Below are 18357 nucleotides of genomic sequence, written 5' to 3' on the forward strand. Positions count from 1 at the left end.
ATCTGGAAATTACAAAAAAACCCAAACAAACAGAGAAGTGACCACGTATCAATTAATACAAAGCTCCTGCCTAGTCTCAGTTTGTCTTTTGTTGATGAAGAGCAACATCGTGACACTGAGTTGAGTTGCTACCATTTTATTCATAAAAGACAGCAGCCCTCTGGTGGGTGCCCATTTTTATGAATTAGCTGCAAAGCAAGTGGCTGCAAAACAGAGAACTGTGAATGGCCAGAGGAGAATGGGGCAAATGAATCCTAACCCCAATGCCCTCACAACATTACCCTGCCATGGCTTGTTGAGCCAGGACTCCTCCCTCATTTCATGTATCCTCCAAGCAGATGTCTGCACAAGAGCTGGAAAGACTCTGCTCCTAGTCAATGGAGAGATTTAGGCATTTTTGGTGCAATTAATCAGAGCTAATTCCAGTTCCACCTGAGAGTAACCATTCTGCCACTGCAGTGCTCTTGGAACAACAGGCTTCCAGCTGCAGTGACAGAGAGGAGTGCATTTCATCTATGGTGTGTGTCAGCCCCACGTGAATGGCTCGGATACCTTAGGGTTCTTACAAGGACACCGTACACTTGACACGCACCCTTAACATTTAGCCAGAAGAACCTCAACCCTTGTGCAAGCATCAATAAAATAAATGAGAAACAACTGCTTTCTTCTGCATTGCCAGGGAGGTGTTTTAAATGCAGGGTTTTTTCATCTGCACACTCTGGAGGGTGTTTCCAACCACAATGGTTGCACTGTTAGCTTGGTACAATTAGGTAGACACTGTACAGATATTCAAAACATGATCATTTTTCCCCCCTTTTCCCTTTGAAGATTGCTGTCAGTCTCCACAGAGAAAGGCAAGACCTCAGATTTATTTTGCTAAGATAAGCTATGGCAGGTGGACGCTAAATTTATTTGCTTAACGTTTAAAATATTCACAATAAGTTTCTTCTCTAGACAGCACAGATATGTTATATACTGACTTCAGGAGGAGGCGCAACTCACTCTGGATCTATCTATTCCTCTCCACTGCCCATAAAAGAACACCTGCAGGCAAGGTTCATCTCATTGTTTAGATACCAGGTTCAGATCCCTGGAGTTCTTTCCAGCCAACATTTCTATGACTGTAACAATCTCAAATACAGAGAAATAATTTCTGAATGCTGAAAGTGAGACCAGGAAATGCCAGAGTAAATACTTCTTATGATTTTTATCCTAGACTTAGCCTTATGCTTTTAAGATCAGCTAACGGCTTGGAGATGCTGCACATTTACACTTCAGTCAACCACAGAATCCTGCGCGGTCCATCCATTCTTTAGTCCCATCTCCTGCCTTCGTGAAGGGCCAGGTATGACGATCCCTGCAAGGCAGTCATTTGGCTGCTCATTTAGAACTTTCTGAAGTAGATTCCTCATTATTCTTTGACAACCCCTTTTCTCCTTCCTTCGTCACCACGCTGCACAATTCCTCCAACTGGAAGGATTTCCGTTCTCTCTCTTACATTGAGAACTCAGTTTTATTGGATCATTCCATCAGAGAACAGATAAAGGAATTCATGACCATTTTCTTTATCTCTCCATGTATAAAAAGACTGGTGCAGGTATGATATTCCCTCCTCTTCCTTTCTATGGCCACAGTCTTCTAGACTAAAACATTCATTCTTCTAATGCTCAATCAGATGGGGTTTCTTGCCTCTTTTTCCTCTCAAAATCGGCAATATATTGCTTTCTACGGATGTGCTTTCCAAGTGAAATTGAGGAACATATCTCGGGAACACCCATGGCTTTTCCAGAGGCTTAGATATCCCAGTATGTTCTTGCTGGGACATTTTATTTTACCGTTTATTTGCAGAAACTTAGCAAGATGTTAGAGAAAGGCTCACGATGGCAAGTTATGCCTAAAAATAGAGCCATTTGGCTAGGTCCCTGTCATTTACCCGTCAGGAATGGTAATCCCCTTACCTCCCAGATGGATGATGATGCGATAATGCATTCTTTGGACCTTATGGGAGGAATCCCCTTCTATTAAAACGTCATCTGCTAAATCCTGATTTGATAATGCAGGGCTATGTCTGAATCCTTGAGGTAATTGGGTAAAAGTGTACTGAATTCCATGCCAAGTGAATCTCTCTTGACCCTCAGGTTTTAAGGGGAACATGAAAATCATATCTTTTAGATCCACGGCAGCCATCCAAGGATGGGACGTTTGCTCTACAGTAAAAACAAGATATGTGATAGATGAGATGGCAGTGTGTAGGGGTCCATTATTTTTATTCAGTTTACCATCAAATGCTGGGTGCCATTAGGTTTACAAACAGGCCACACAGGAGAATCATATGGGGGATGAGCTTTCTGAATAATACTCCGTCGTTCTAAATCCTGAACAAGAGTAGTTACGCCTAGTGTGTCTTTAGGGCTAATACAATATTGTCGTACATGAATCAAGGCACTTTTGGGTAATTCAGGTGTGGCCTGTAATAGACAGTAGAACCCTCAGCTGGTACTTTATCTATAGAGACTGTGGAGTTTTGAATCCGAGGGTTTGGCACCCAATGCCTAATGCAGTACTAATGCATTTTAATATATCCATACCTAATGTATTTAAGGTCCTTACCATCACTATGGGTCTCGGCATTCTTCCGTTTGGCAGGGTCAACTTTATCATAGCTACTGGGAGCTTTTGCCTTTCCCAGTGATCCATGTTATATAAATCCTTTCTTGAGTTATCTGGATCAACCCAGGGGTGTCCCTAGCTTTAATGATCAACCGTTAATGAGGTTCCTGTGTCCATGTGAAAGCGGACAGAATATTTATCATTTACCACCAAAGGTATACGAGGACTTTTACTAATATTAGTTCCAAAAATTTCAGCCACTTCAGGCTGAAACTCCCTGGACTGGAAGTTGGGAGTTCCTCCATTACTTTCCCAAAGCTGGGGGTGGAGCAGCAGATGCAGAAATTTCCTCTAGCACCTTCCCAACATTCAGGCTGCAGGTGCAATCCCTCTCACAGTTATCCTATAGTTTCTGTACAGTGGGTATAAGGAATCTCTCTAACTGTCCTGTCATAAACGGTATTCCTTGGGGGGAGGCCCATAAATATCTCTGTTCTGGATCTCACTCCTGTCTGTCAGGGTGTCTTTTTGTGTGAGACTGATTCCTTTTAACAGGGGTCTTAGAATATTTTGTCCCCATTCTTATTATTCTGACCTCCCTTTGACATTTGGACCATCCTTACCTGCCCTTCCTTTTGATATACCACCTTCTCAGGGGTTCCCAGAAAGGCTGTCCAGTTCTGCAGCCTTTGAGCCATCATGGTGCTCCAGTCATGTGTTTCACTGTGTAACATTAAGGCCAGGCTTTTTGGTCACCCAGGTGCTGCATTTTGCAATAGTTTTGACTTCCCTCCTGCTGTTGCTATCATGGACATCATATTCGGGCGTATAACACCTTGCTCATTAAGGACATCCTGGGCAGCCACCGTCAGTATCCCCTTAGCTAGACTGTTGGGAGTATTCTAGGGAGGGGGAAGGTTATAACCTCGTGATCCTTGCAGTTGCCTAAAATCATGCATTATTGAAGATAATAGAGAAAAGGTGTTCTGTCCAGTCCCTGCCCTAGGTTTCTGAAGTAATATCCCTCTTCCCAATAATATTTGACTGGCCTCATTCTGATCAAGAATAATGGCTACAGCAGGACCGTGCCAGCCATCCTAACCAATCCTCAGTTCTTAGCTTCTTCTGCACTGTATGACACAGTGGTCGTAGTAACCTGAGGCAGGGGTGGGGGGTGCATCCTGTGGCTCTGGCAGGGGCTGGAGGTTGTACTGTGGCAGTTTTAATCATAGGGTACAAGAGGGCCACTGGGGTGGCATCTCTTACCTCATATGGGTCAGGCTCAGGTAACAGTGTGGCTGAGGTAGGGGCAAAAGGCCCTGGGCACAGTGACGGCTCATGTTCAGCCGGCTGTCGACCAACACCCCCAGGTCCTTTTCCGACAGGCAGCTTTTCCAGCCACTCTTCCCCAAGCCTGTAGCGCTGCATGGGGTTGTTGTGGCCCAAGTGCAGGACCCGGCACTTGCCCTTGTTGAATCTCATACAGTTGGCCTCGGCCCATCGATCCAGCCTGTCCAGGTCCCTCTGCAGAGCCTTCCTACCCTCGAGCAGGTCAACGCTCCCGCCCAACTTGGTGTCGTCTGCAAACTGACTGAGGGTGCACTCAATCCCCTCATCCAGATCATCGATAAAGATTTTGAACAAGACCGGCCCCAGTACTGAGCCCTGGGGAACACCGCTCGTGACCGGCCACCAACTGGATTGAACTCCATTCACCACAACTCTGTGGGCCCGGCCGTCCAGCCAGTTTTTGACCCAGCGCAGAGTACACCTGTCTAAGCCGTGAGCCGCCAGCTTCTCTAGGAGAATGCTGTGGGAGACGGTGTCAAAGGCCTTACTGAAGTCCAAGTAGACCACATCCACAGCCTTTCCCTCGTCCACTAGGCGGGTCACCTGCTCATAGAAGGAGATCAGGTTGGTCAAGCAGGACCTGCCTCTCATGAGCCCATGCTGGCTGGGCCTGATCCCCTGGTTGTCCCACACATGCCTTGTGAGCGCCCTCAAGATGAACCGCTCCATAATCTTCCTCGTCTAATCTTAGACACATTATGACATCTGGGACAATCGAACAGGTTTGGTAGATAAGACACAGAACCTATATGAGATGCTTACCATTCTGGAGTGGCAAATAAGTGACAAAAAGTTGGAAGTTAGATGTGTTTTCTCTCCTGAGTATTCTACTCTCCAGATAGTTCTTTGGCCTTATACAACTTTCTTATTGTCTAAAAATAAACATTACTCTTAAGATCCTCCCACAACCACAATTTTAAGTGCCCCTAGGAAAAGTGCTAAGGGAGTTATTTTGCAAATGATTAAGAGCAGCTAGATGAAGGGAGGTGCTAATTTTTTTCCAAAGAGAGAAATGACATGAATCGTGAGACAATCTAGAGCTTTTCAGGTGTAGTCAGGGTTATTTACCGAGAAGGCGGAAATGCAAGAACAAGGGATGTATAAAAGATGAAAAGGGAAACTCTCATACAATTTCATAAAAGTCTTTGAGTATGACACAGTGAAAGTCTGATGATGTTCTACACTAGCGACACTCATCCATCAAGAAATGGTAAATGAATTAACATGGTAAGTTCTTTCAAGACCAGAAATGAATGGGGAAAAGCTGTGTTATGTTTTTCTTGGAAAATAGATGGGAGTGTGAAATGTCATTTTACATTTCTGCATTTACAACATTTCTCTACGTATTTTTTGCCTTTTCTTAGTTTCCTTCTTTATGAAAACATTCTGTTTTAAAACATGAAAACATCTTTCATTTTCAACTGTCTTATGCAAAGAAAAAAATACTTAGTTTTATTTTTTCCCCTTCTCTCATACAACTTATGAGAAAGAAAAAAAAGGGTAAAAAGACATTTGAAACCATTTCCAAGCAACTGAAAAGCCTTTTCTTTCTTCTTTTAAAAATAAGTAAAAAAACCCCAACCAAAATCCAGTCAAGTTTAATGGCAGTGGAAATTAAAAAAAGGAATCGTTATTTTGATGCTAATAAAATATTGCCCCCCCCCAAAAAAAAATAAAAAAAAGTTTTGCAGTAAAGATTAGCATATCCTCACCATGTGGCTTAAATCAGGGTGTCTTGTAGATACCAGCAGTGGAGATCTCCATCTCTCTGTCTTTCCTCCTCAACCTCATAGCTCAAAATATCCTTTGATCTCATTGTGAGGTTCAGAACTTTATCTGAAAAACATTATTCAGCACTGGCAGCTTCAGCATAATGAAAGATGGGGCGTTGTTTTGGGCTAAAAGCCAAGTGGAAGCGAAAGACAAGTTAGAGATTTTCTGCCCACATCCTGTATAGATTGCAACCAAGCTATCTTCATTAGGACTACTTAAGGTGAAAGCTATTGCCCACGCTGAGCAATAGTATAGTTTTGGTTGTTCCTATAGATATGCACATAAAGGGGTCATGTATTTGCTTCTGTAAATCTTGAGAGTGAGTGTGTCAATGCAGTGCTAGGTGTAAGCATGAGGGGGATGGAAGGGAGGGTGGGGATTTTGCATCCAGGTGCATAAACACACTTGTGTTTCTGTGTGGTTGCATGTGTGTACATATAACTGCGTGCCTGTATCTCTGAATGATTGTTTATGTGAGTGGTTTAAATATGCACGCTTCTGAATAAGCTTATGTGTCAGGTTGTAGAAGAATATCTAGACCTTCAAACTGAAAAATGCTGGTATTTCCCTAAGTCCATTCAGGTGGCTTACAAAGCTATTTGAACTACAGCCAGCCCATCTTATTTTATCATTCCACTGTCAATTTCTGAAGATACTCACCTGCAACATCATCACAATAGGTTAAACTGCTGGATTTATTTTTTCTTCAGATGGAGAATGAGGAAGATCTGAATTTGGGAAACATCACAAGAGTAACTCAATTCATCCTGCTGGGTTTCAGTCATCTTGCCCAACTCCAGCTCTTACTCTCTGTGGTAGTTCTCTTGGTCTTCACAGTCACTATGATGGGAAACATTCTCATTGTCCTTATTGCAACTGTTGATCCTGCCCTTCATACACCCATGTACTATTTTCTTAAGAATTGGTCTTTGACTGAGATCTGCTATAGCTTAGATATTGTGCCAAAAATGCTGATAAATTTGTTGTCAGAAAGGAATACCTCTTCTTTCACAGCTTGTGCTTTACAATTGAACTTGATCATGCTCTTTATCATGTCTGAGTGTTTCCTGTTAGCGATCATGGCTTGTGACCGATATGTCGCAGTTTGCCACCCATTACACTATGCTATCATCATGACCAAAAAGACATGTAGGCAAATGTCAGCAGCAGCTTGGCTTTCTGGATTCCCTGTAGCAGCTGGGCTCGCTGGTTGGCTATTCAGCATGCCTTTCTGCAAGTCAAACAAAGTCAACCATTTCTTCTGTGACATCTCACCTGTACTGAAATTGGTGTGCTCAGATACCTACGTATTCGAGCTTCTGGTGTTCATTGCCACTCTGCTTATCATGGTGCTGCCATTTATCCTAATCGTCATCTCCTACATCTACATCATAGAATCAGAGAATCATAGAATAGTTTGGGTTGGAAGGGACCACTAAAGGTCATCTCGTCCAACCCCCCTGCCGTGGGCAGGGACATCTTCAACTAAATCAGGTTGCTCAGAGCCCCGTCCAACCTGACCTGGAATGTTTCCAGGGATGGGGCATCCACCCACCACCTCTCTGGACAACCTGTCCAGTGTTTCACCACCCTCAGCATAAAAAATTTCTTCCTTCTATCTAGTCTAAATCTACCCCGCCTTAGTATAAGCCATTCCCCCTTGTCCTGTCGCAACAGGCCCTGCTAAAAAGTTTGCCGCCATCTTTTTTATAAGCCCCCTTTCAAGTACTGATAGGCTGCAATAAGGACTCCCCGAAGCCTTCTCTTCTCTAGGCTGAACAACCCCAACTCTCTCAGCGTTTCTTCATAGGAGAGGTGTTCCATCCCCCTGATCATTTTCATGGCCCTCCTCTGGACCCGCTCCAACAGGTCCGTGTCTTTCTTGTACTGTGGGCTCCAGAGCTGGACGCAGTGCTCCAGGTGGGGTCTCACCAGAGCAGAGTAGAGGGGCAGAATCACCTCCCTTGACCTGCTGGACACGCTTCTTTGGATGCAGCCCAGGGTACAACTGGCTGTCTGGGCTGCGAGCGCACATTGCTGGCTCATGTCCAGCTTTTCATCCACCAGTACCCCCAAGTCCTTCTCGGCAGGGCTGCTCTCAATCCCTTCATTCCCAAGCCTGTATTGATACCGGGGGTTGCCCCGACCCAGCTGCAGGACCTTGCACTTGGCCTTGTTAAACCTCATGAGGTTCACACAGGCCCACTTCTCGAGCTTGTCCAGGTCCCTCTGGATGGCATCCCGTCCCTCTGGCATGTTGACCACACCACTCAGCTTGGTGTCGTCTGCAAACTTGCGGAGGATGCACTCGATCCCACTGTCTATGTCATTGATGAAGATATTAAACAGTACCCGTCCCAATACAGACCCCTGTGGGACGCCACTCGTCACCAATCTCCATCTGGACATTGAGCCGTTGACCACTACCCTCTGGATGCGACCATCTAACCAATTCCTCACCCTTTACCAGACAGTCCACCCATCAAATCCATACCTCTCCAGTTTAGAGAGAAGGATGTTGTGGGGGACCGTGTCAAAGACCTTACAGAGGTCCAGATAGACGACATCTGTAGCCCTTCCCGTGTCCACTGATGCAGTCACTCCATCATAGAAGGCTACTAGGTTAATCAGGCAGGACTTGCCCTTGGTGAAGCCATGCTGGCTGTCTCGAATCACCTCCCTGTCCTCCATGTGCCTTAGCATAGCTTCCAGGAGGATCTGTTCCATGATGTTCCCAGGCACAGACGTGAGACTGACTGGCCTGTAGTTCCCCGGGTCTTCCTTTTTTCCCTTTTTAAAAACGGGAGTTATGTTTCCCCTTTTCCAGTCACTGGACTGCCACGACTTCTCAAATATGATGGATAGTGGCTTAGCAACTTCATCCACCAGTTCCTTCAGGACCTGCAGATGGATCTCCTCAGGTCCCACGGACTTGTGCAACTTCATGTGCCTTAGATGGTCTCGAACCTGATCTTCTCCTACAGTGGGTGGCTCTTCATTCTCCCAGTCCTCGCCTTTGCCTTCTGTGGCTTGGGCGGTAAGGCTCGAGCACCTGCCAGTGAAGACTGAGGCAAAAAAGTCATTGAGTACCTCCGCCTTCTCCGTGTCCCGGGTAACCAGGTCTCCCATTTCATTCTGGAGAGGGCCCACATTTTCCCTTGTCTTCCTTTTATCCCCGACATACCTATAGAAGGTTTTCTTGTTGCCCTTGACGTCCCTGGCCAGATTTAATTCTAGCAGGGCTTTACCTTTCCTAACCTGATCCCTGGCTGCTCGGACAATTTCTCTGTATTCCTCCTAGGCTACCTGTCCTTGCTTCCGCCCTCTGTAGGCTTCCTTTTTGTCTTTGAGTGTGTCCAGGAGCTCCTTGTTCATCCATGCAGGCCTCCTGGCGTTTTTGCCCGACTTCCTCTTTGTTGGGATGCATCGCTCCTGAGCTTGGAGGAGGTGATCCCTGAATATTACCCAGCTTTCTTGGGCCCCTCTTCCCGCCAGGGCTTTGTCCCATGGCACTCTACCAAGCAGATCCCTGAAGAGGCCAAAGTCTGCTCTCCCGGAGTCCAGGGTAGTGAGCTTGCTGTGCGTCCTCCTCGGTGCCCTAAGGATCTCAAACTCCACCATTTCATGGTCACTGCAGCCCAGGCTGCCCTTGAGCTTCACATTCCACACCAGTCCCTCCTTGTTGGTGAGAACGAGGTCCAGCATAGCGCCTCTATACTCATAGCAGCACAATCTATACCTTTGTGCAGATGCCCATGGCTGAAAGCAGGCAAAGCCTGTTCTCCACATGTGCTGCTCATCTCGTGGTTGTTACTCTCTTTTACTGTACAACCTGCTTAATTCATTTACATCCCAAGTCAAGCCTCTCACCAAATAACAAAAAGCTTGTGTCTCTTTCCTACGCAGCCATTACACCAATGCTCAATCCCGTCATCTACAGCCTCAGGAACAGTGACATAAGGGAAGCACTGTGGAGAGCTTTTGGCAGAAAGATGTTATCAGAAAGACTCACAACATTATCATTTTTCCAGTAGCAATTTCAGAAGTTTCAGACAATCTGTAAAGTTAAACACGATTAATATTGTCTTCAATTAAATGACAGCTGAATAAACATCCCAAATCTTGCAAAAGTTTGTCTGCCTATGCATAAGTCCAGTATGTTTTTATTCATTCACCCTCTTCATAAATTTCCAGATTTTCCAGGTTTTAAGAAACAACAACAAAAAAAATCACTATTATTTCCTTTGTAATATTTTTGCTACTCTGAAATAAAAAAGAAGGAAAGAAAAAAAGAAACGCAATCATATACATCCTGTTTTGGGATTCTCATCTGCTTTGCTTTCCCATCATTTGCAGGTGTTAGCTGGGAAACGTCATCTCCACAAGGTCAACTCCTACTGAATTTTAACTGCCTAAAATTTGACCTTCAAGTCTAAATCAATCAAAGAATGATTCTATGATTATGGATAATGGGAAGAAACAGTCACTTCTGGAGGGCAGTCCTGCTGTAAGTTACCTGTCAAAGACAAACAGAGGACTCATTCTTTAGGAGTATCTATTTCTCGTCATTGACTTCAGAAAGAAGACTAACATAGCTATCAGAGTTCTTCATTTCTGGTTACACTAATCCATCCAGAGTGACTGGATTAGATTTAAATATCTAACAGATGAAGTTCACAAACTCAGAATTTTTTGCTTTCCGATTTCTTTGGCAATGGGAAAGCAATCAGAAATGCATTTCTATCATGAAGAAAGTGCAGACCAACTTCAAGGTACAAAGAGGTGATTCATACACATAGGTATAGAGAGAGAGAGATACATACATATGTATGTAGATTTATACACGTACATACATACACATATGTATTTTTATATACTGGTGTATGTATTGGTATGTATCCATATATGAAAATGTATAATAAATTATGCTTGGCTAGATGCACTTTCTGAAAAGCACCCAGCCTAGAGACCATTGACTGGTCCAACAGCCGAGTGCTGCAACTGACCGGCATCCACACCTTTCAGAGCAAATACTGCCTACAGAGGATTATACAAGTCATTAATGTCAGGGCCTCCATGGTTCATTTCTTTAGTATTTTTACAGCATAAAATGCAAGAAACACTATGAGGACTGTGTGGTACTCAGTCATAATGTGTGCGGTACTCATTCACAATAGTATTTTAACATTGTGATATGAAAAGTACATGTTGCATACATTGATATAGGCATGGGAAGACTTAAGAGTGTTGTTGAGTAGAAACCGTGGGGTGATGGTGATACACTGTTACCTTTTGTGTTAGGCTATATGATAAAGCTCCTCTGTGCACCCACAAAGGAGCTGAGAGACAACGGCAGGAAAGGAGCCCAAATGGTAGCCTGCTGGACTGTGCCCAGGTCCATCACAGGGGCCATCAACCCATCAAAGGCCGATTTACACAAACCCAGAGGAGTACAGGTATGCACGGTGGCAGTGGGAACCCAAATCAAGGACTCCTGAGGAAGGAGTGCAATGTCCAGGCCCCTCCCAGGGCTGTCCCAGCAAAGCCATCAGCCCCAGTGTCCAGGTATGACAGCCATCACCGTGAGTCATCGGGAGCAGCTTTCCAGATCACCTTTGGGACTGAGGAGCATTGCTGCCTAGGGCTGGGACACATTATGGGATGCAGGGGAAAAGCAGTTTAGGATCATACAGGACTTATTATGGGATATATAGGGGAGGAACCAAAGGTGGGACAAGGGAGGGACCTAGGTGATTTGGGGAGGACCAACAGTGGGAAAATAGAGGGGGAAGGGGATAAAAAAGGGACAGTCACGTGTAAACAGTTGGCTTGTCAGTGTACTTGTCTGGCCCTGTCCTGCCCTGATCAGCACAGTCTATCCTGTCTTCTTATAAAAATCCTTTCTGATTCTGTTCTGGGTGAGAGCTTCCTACTCAGTGTGCACGTGTATGTATGGGGGTGTGAGTGCAGCACCTGGTGCCAGACCATGGGTCAGAAGGTCCACGTGTCCATGGTTCAGTGACTGGAGTGAGTGCGGGTGTGCAAGTGAGTGTGTGATAGCCAGGGAAAATCAATCCGGATGAGCTGGTGAGTAGATTAAGTGGCCTGGGAGGAAGGGGGTGAGAAGATCTCTAAGGGCAGCTCTTGGTATGAGAGCACCTGTGTGTCTACAGGGGCAAGAGCACAGGGGGGGTTAGCTACGGGGCCAGAGGAATCCTGGTGGGCTCTGAATGTGAGAGTGCCTGTGGGTCTATAGGGCTGAGAGCACAGCAGGGTCAGCTATTGGGACCTGGAGAGTCCTGGCCAGATCTGTGTGTGTTTGCAACAGTCTGTACCAGCAACTGGAGTAGGGCTGTGGCCTCGGGGGCTCATATGTTCAGATGCCAGCGACTGGGGAGACTGGGATCCAGGGCTCAGCTACTGGGCAGACTGAGTGTCTGAGCCCAGCTGCTGGAGGGATCCACCTTGTACATAACTATAGATTCTCACCAGTGCACTTCCGTTCTGTCCAGCCAGAGAGGGGAGCAGGATGAGGCTGTTGATGTTCTCTGTGTTTGTGTGAGTGCTCTGAGTGTCTGTCTGTGATCTGTGTGGCTGACCATGAATATGCATATATATATTTGTGTATATGTAGTATACATGGGTGCGTTTGTGTGTGCGCCTGCTGGGAACACATCTTCAGCCTCTCTACTGGTATATATGGTATATTATATATGGCTATGTATTTATATATAGCTTTTAGATATATAAAGCTAAACAGAAATGGCTACAGCTCCCTATAAAAGCATTTTCATATGTTTCATTGGTGATATTGTTCTAAATACACTGCTCTCCTGCTTCTCAACCCTTTGAGCAGACTGAGGCATGATGTTGTTCCCCTGGTGAAGTAAAGGAAAAATTATATTTCAAATGCTTAGGCTCTTTCTTTGTGGCCAGTTCAGATTCTCTTTAATTTCTCTGCAGAGGTTTTCCCATGTGGTTTACACAGTTCTCACTCTCCCTGCACTTACTCCCTGGGACGTATTTATTGAAGACAAATCCTTAAACGATACATTAGAAAAGAACTGTATATCCTATATACGCTTGTGACACAGTCCATGGTAAGAGGAGATGAGATGGCCATTTCTAGATTTAGGCCTTCTTTACATTTTCCACTTGTGGTAATTTGAACACAGAGTCATGGCAGGAGCAAGGAACTGGGAAAGGGACATTACATGAGGGGCTTGGCGTTGTGTAAGGGGGGTTCAGGGTACCCACGAGCAGCCCTGCATTCAGTCAGACCTGTGCTGTACGGAAAATGATCTCTAGCTGAAATGAAACCACTTCACACATTCTATTCATTGACAACCTATACCTCAAATACTGTGACAGTATTTTACCTTTTGAGTTTAGATGCCTAAATTTAAACATCTGGTTTCAGACTGAATCCTACCCTACATTAAGCCAGTTGAACTCCTTCAGAAATTTAAATCTGGAATTTATCAGGGCCTCAAGCGAGCACGGACGCCATGACCAGCCTCATCTGGGACCTTCATTCTCTGCCCACATCTCCAGAAGCTCCACATAAGCTCAGGCCTGGATGTTCTTCCCCCTACCTCCCCTCCCACTTGTGTGAGCTGTGTTGTAAGTAGTCCTGCGCCCAGCCCTGTCACCTGCTCTTCGTGACTTGTTTCTAGGCTTCCTGGATTGACCTTGGACCTGACTTGTCACCTTGTGTTTATCAGATGGTCACTGGCCCTCAAAGGAACCTGCTAATGTCACTGGCCCTGTTCTGCTCGCCTGTCATGTGTGCTGCAGGATTGCACCCTGTTGGTGAGGTCACTGCCTCTGCCTGTGTTTTGGACACCCTTGTCTCCTCTCTTGTGGAGAAACATCATTCTTGCTGCTCTCTGTAGCACTCTATTGTGTGTTATGCCAAGGCACATGAAAATGAAACATGTAAACACTGAATAACCCCTTATCGCAGGTGAAGTATTTTTTGTTTCCTGAGGGAGGAATGGCTGGTGTGTGCAGGAGCACTCGTTAACAGGCAAGGGCAAAATGAGAGTTTCAAGAAAACTAAAGTGACTGTGAATTCAACTTGAAAATGGTGCCTAGTTTTTGGGGAAAAAAAGGTAAGAGGGTGGCTAATGATGAAAGATATTTTACTCATTGTTATAAATTGTACTCTGATGCTCTCAGAATGAGAGTTTTTATTTGAAATAACTACTTTTGGTACTTTCACAGTAAAATAGGTCTTAAAAAAAATAGGGAAATTCAAATGGACTTTCAGAAAAAAAGAAAAAAAAAAGATCACTTAGCCTGTGGCTGAGATCTAAGTTTAAGCATCTATATATGTACTTAGATGTGAACAGGGAACCTTAACTTCTGTAATGGGTGGGTGCTTTTATATGACTTTTATTATCAACTGGGAAATGCCGGGGCATCTGCTGCCTCCACCTGGGGGAAGATTTGGCAGAGGATACATGGTAGACCTGTTTCTTTTCAGTAGCCTCACTGGGAGACCAGGCAGGATTGATTCGGTTGTCCAGACACATACTGAGCACCACTTGATCTCTTCTAGTGTATCCTGTCTGGCCTACTGATGTCCAGAAAGGAAGCATCCATGTTTTGGACACCCTCAGGCACTGAGTTGCTCTCTAGACTCCATCACCTGTATTGGCCAGGTAGGGTGCTTAAAGCATCCCAAATGACGTGACACCCCGGTGTGGGCAACTGAATCAAGGTGTATACCTCTGACTCTAGTGGCAGTTTAGGTAGATCGATACGGACTGAGATGACTTACAGCATCCTGTCTGATGTCCAGCTGCCATTCTAAAAATGCACAAGTCTCCAATAGGTTCTATGCTATGTCTGCGTGCCTGCAAGGTTGTCTCTGGTATCTAAGGACATCTAAAAGGATGTTAGATGTCTGTGTTTTGGCGTCTTGATCCCACCTTGCATTTACACGCAGACACCTATATTTAGGTGGCAAAATGCTGGTGTCTTATTTTTAACTGAGTCCCAACAACATGGTTTTGGGGCATACTTAGAATGGGTCCAAAATGCTCTGTAAGTGTCTGCAGTTACGGGCATACGCGCTTTAATCTAGTTGAGTTTTTAATTTGATTTTGCTGGGTTTTCTCAAATGAAAATGAAAATCTTTGCACTGATTTTTTTAAAGTTATCTTTTGCTGCCCATCTGAAAGGTATTATATTTAGTGCGTTTCACTTCTTGTTGCATTTAGCCATTGGGAGTCAAATTCACGCTAGCTGGAGGTTGAGAAGTTAGCTGGCGAAGGTAGTCATCTAGTCTCCCTCTATGGTGAGTGAATTGAGATCAGCACCCTAAGAAATTCATTTAATTTAAAAGAGGCACCTAAAACTAGGGAACAGATCATCTTTTGGGGGTGCCTGTTTTCTCTCCATTGACTACAGAGAAAGCCAAATGCATCTGCATCGGAATTAGAAAAAGTAAGTGAGGCAATATCCAGCCTGTCACTGGAAGATGGATTAGGATGATGACATTTCTCTGCTTCAGGCAGTGTCTTCTGAAGTTTCTAGTGATGTACACCATTAGGCCCATAAAAATGGCTAAAGAAGCATTTGGAGGTTAATTGTTCCTTTTTTCAGACTCGCCTTGATTTTTTTCCATTGTTCCTGTTGGTTTGGTATTGCCAAGCAGCAGAGTCAAAGCATTACATACTTGCACCATCACTAGAAATGCTCATTAAGAGAGATGCCAAGTGGGAGTCTATTTGCTTGTGTATGGAATAAATGATGGAACAAGGGAGAAATAGAGTAAAACACAAAAAAGGCATCGTTAGCCCCAGAGCATCCAGTCAGAAGCATGCAGGTAGTTTTACAGAGAATTGGAGTGTATATAAAGCATTTGGGAAGAGAAGACAGGTCAGAAGAGATTGCATTTCTGTCTGTGACTCACTACATGGGGAGGAGGAAGGAAACAGTGAAGCTTATCCTGAAATCGTCATAAGGTAAGCATGCCTTTCAGTTCCTGGTTGGCTTGTTTCATTATCTGCAGCCACTAGGAATGTGATTCACCTTTCTTTCCTTTACATAGTCTTAGACTTCAGAGGAGTATATAGGGAACAGAAGGGTAGCAACTGTGATGACATTTTTTAATTGAAAAAACTGTTTGATGGGAGACCAGTGAAGAACATACTAAGAAGTCTGTCTTAACGAAGAAGAGCATTCCTGAGCCACACAAATAAGTATGATACATTGGGAAAAAATCAATATGGATTTTCTAAAGACTTGAGTTTCTTGAAGTTGTAAACAAACAGGTGGATAAAACAAATCTGGTTATTACATTCTATTTGGATTTCCCCAGAGCTTTTCATAGAAATGAAACCATCCTATAATAAAAGGAAAGAGCCTTAATTTCATTTAAAAAGAATAAAAATAAAAAATCAAACATGTGAAACAGCAGTAAATGAACACTCATCACATGAGAAAGACTTCACTAGACAAATTCACGGACTCCTGTGTCCAAGTTTATTGTATTCAAGGTACTCATAAATATTCCTGAATGATCTGGAAGATGAATGAGTAGGTGAACTCAGCTGTGGAGACCTCCAGAAAGACGGGATTGCTTGAGTCACTAAGTTTGATAAGATGGCAGGTGGAATTTGATAAAGTCAACTCAGAAGTGCTGCATCTGAGGAGAAGCAATGATCCTAGGGAAATGACCTGCTCTCCGTACTCTAAGAATAGGATCGATAACATCTCCAATGACTATGATAAGAACTTAGACAAGTACCTCATATGACAATACGTATTTTAAAAACAATCTGTCTTGGCTCCTACCCTTATTTTTTTAACATACAAAAGCATACAAAACCTTGGTGCAATGAATCCTATCTGCATCTAAGTGATCTGTCAGACATCGAAGGAATCTTCCATGTGTACAACAGAATGAGGGTCTCTAAAATTTTAAAAGTCAAATTAAATTACTGTGAATACCTTGGGATAAGCCTCATCTCATTCCATTTAGACATCTAAAAGATAAGTGTAAAAGTCTGAGCGAGCTGTCAACAGTTCCCTGTGGAATCAATGAGACAGGGATCTCCAGAAGGCAATCCTGGAGAAGCTGAATGGCTAAAACAGAGGAACCTAGGGCCACTTGGGATGTCCAGGAGTTATTTGTCTGCAATCCAGGTGCACTGCTTAAGACTGACTTCCTCAAGACTGACTTCTGTGGCATGCCTGTGTCACATCTGTCAGCCACGTGTAGATTTCTCTGGTACTCGAAAACATCCAGTGACCACAGACAATTATGCTTAGTTACTTGACTGTGCTGATTTTGGCTAGAATAGACTTAAATTTCTTCACAGTAGCTAGCATGGGGCTATGTTTTGGATTGGTGCTGGAAACAGTGTTGGTAACACAGGGATGTTTTCGTTACTGCTGAGCAGTGCTCACACAGAGCCAAGCCCTTTTCTGCTTCTCACCCCACCCCACCAGCAAGCAGGCTCGGGGTGCACAAGGAGCTGGGAGGGGACACAGCCAGAACAGCTGGACCCCAACTGACCGAAGGGATATTCCACACCATATGGCGTCATGCTCAGCATATAAAGCTGGGGGGAAGAAGAAGGAAAGGGGAGACGTTCGGAGTGATGGCGTTTGTGTTCCCAAGTCACCGTTACGCGTGATGGAGCCCTGCTTTCCTGGGGATGGCTGAACACCTGCCTGCCGATGGGAAGGAGTGAATGGATTCCTTGATTTGCTTTGCTTGTGTGCATGGCTTTTGCTTTAGCTGTTAAACTGTCTTTATCTCAACCCACGAGTTTTCCCACTTTTACCCTTCCGATTCTCTCCCCCATCCCACCGGGGGGGGAGTGAGCAAGCGGCTGCGTGGGGCTTAGTTGCTGGCTGGGGTTAAACCATGACACTGACTGATTTAATTCAGATCATCTGAAGACACCCATCTGCCTACCCATCTAACACAGGGGGATTTATCTTACCTGCTTCTGCCCATTGGTTATGCAGGCAGACTAAGGCCAACCTCTCTGACTTAGAAGTCTAAATCACAGATTATTTTTGTACTTAGAAGAAAACAAGGGATTGTAATTCCAAATTTATGCTCAGATTTGAGTGTTTTATGTTCACAATTGAGTTGTCTGATTCCTTTGGACCTTAGCTAGTAATCTAAATTTTAAGTTTGCTGGACGGGTTGAATGAAGAAGACTAACCACAAACCTCTGCAACATAATCATCTACCTTTGAGCTAGTTATTACTTGCTTTCTTACACTTAGTGGAGACTGAGCCAATAGAGTCACTGAACTTTTACGGCAAGAGACACCTGTATCCTGAAAGAGACATGTAAACTAAGTCAGACCAATCACTGCTAACAGTCTATGTCCAACATAAAAGGAAGTTTTGAATACTAATTCTGATGTAAATATCCACATTGCCAATGTCTTAAGTTAGATAAAATTAATCCTGGAGGCAGTGACAGTTTCACTGGGAGTATGGAAAAGGCCTCAAGAAGGCAGAATGACTTTCTGACTGTTAATTGCTCTAATTCTATGGTTCCCAGTCACTAGTGTATGTCCAGATACCAAAAACATGACATGCAGGTAGACCAAGCTTCTATTTCAAAAAGTTTTTAAAGTTTTTCAGAT

At 44.3% G+C, this 18357-nt stretch overlaps 2 protein-coding genes across 2 annotated transcripts in view; both read left to right on the forward strand.

Annotated features, from left to right (window-relative positions):
- The window catches only part of LOC143169235 (von Willebrand factor A domain-containing protein 5A-like), a 121193-nt gene that overhangs the window by 41024 nt on the left and 61812 nt on the right, over positions 1-18357 (forward strand).
- Positions 6444-9767, forward strand: LOC143169188 (olfactory receptor 10A5-like). The gene is made up of 2 exons (XM_076356464.1): positions 6444-7154; positions 9483-9767. Exons 1-2 carry the CDS (start codon positions 6444-6446, stop codon positions 9765-9767), a joined length of 996 nt encoding a protein of 331 aa, XP_076212579.1.

The sequence above is a fragment of the Aptenodytes patagonicus genome, chromosome 20 (assembly GCF_965638725.1).
Source record: "Aptenodytes patagonicus chromosome 20, bAptPat1.pri.cur, whole genome shotgun sequence".
NCBI lineage: Eukaryota > Metazoa > Chordata > Aves > Sphenisciformes > Spheniscidae > Aptenodytes > Aptenodytes patagonicus.

What these genes read in the sequence shown, in the direction of transcription:
- LOC143169188 (XM_076356464.1), top strand. Translation starts at nt 6,444, where the DNA reads ATGGAGAATGAGGAAGATCTGAATTTGGGAAACATCACAAGAGTAACT. An exon ending in AGAATCATAGAATAGTTTGG is followed by an intron (nt 7,155 to 9,482) that starts GTTGGAAGGGAC and finishes ACCTTTGTGCAG; the next exon opens with ATGCCCATGGCTGAAAGCAG.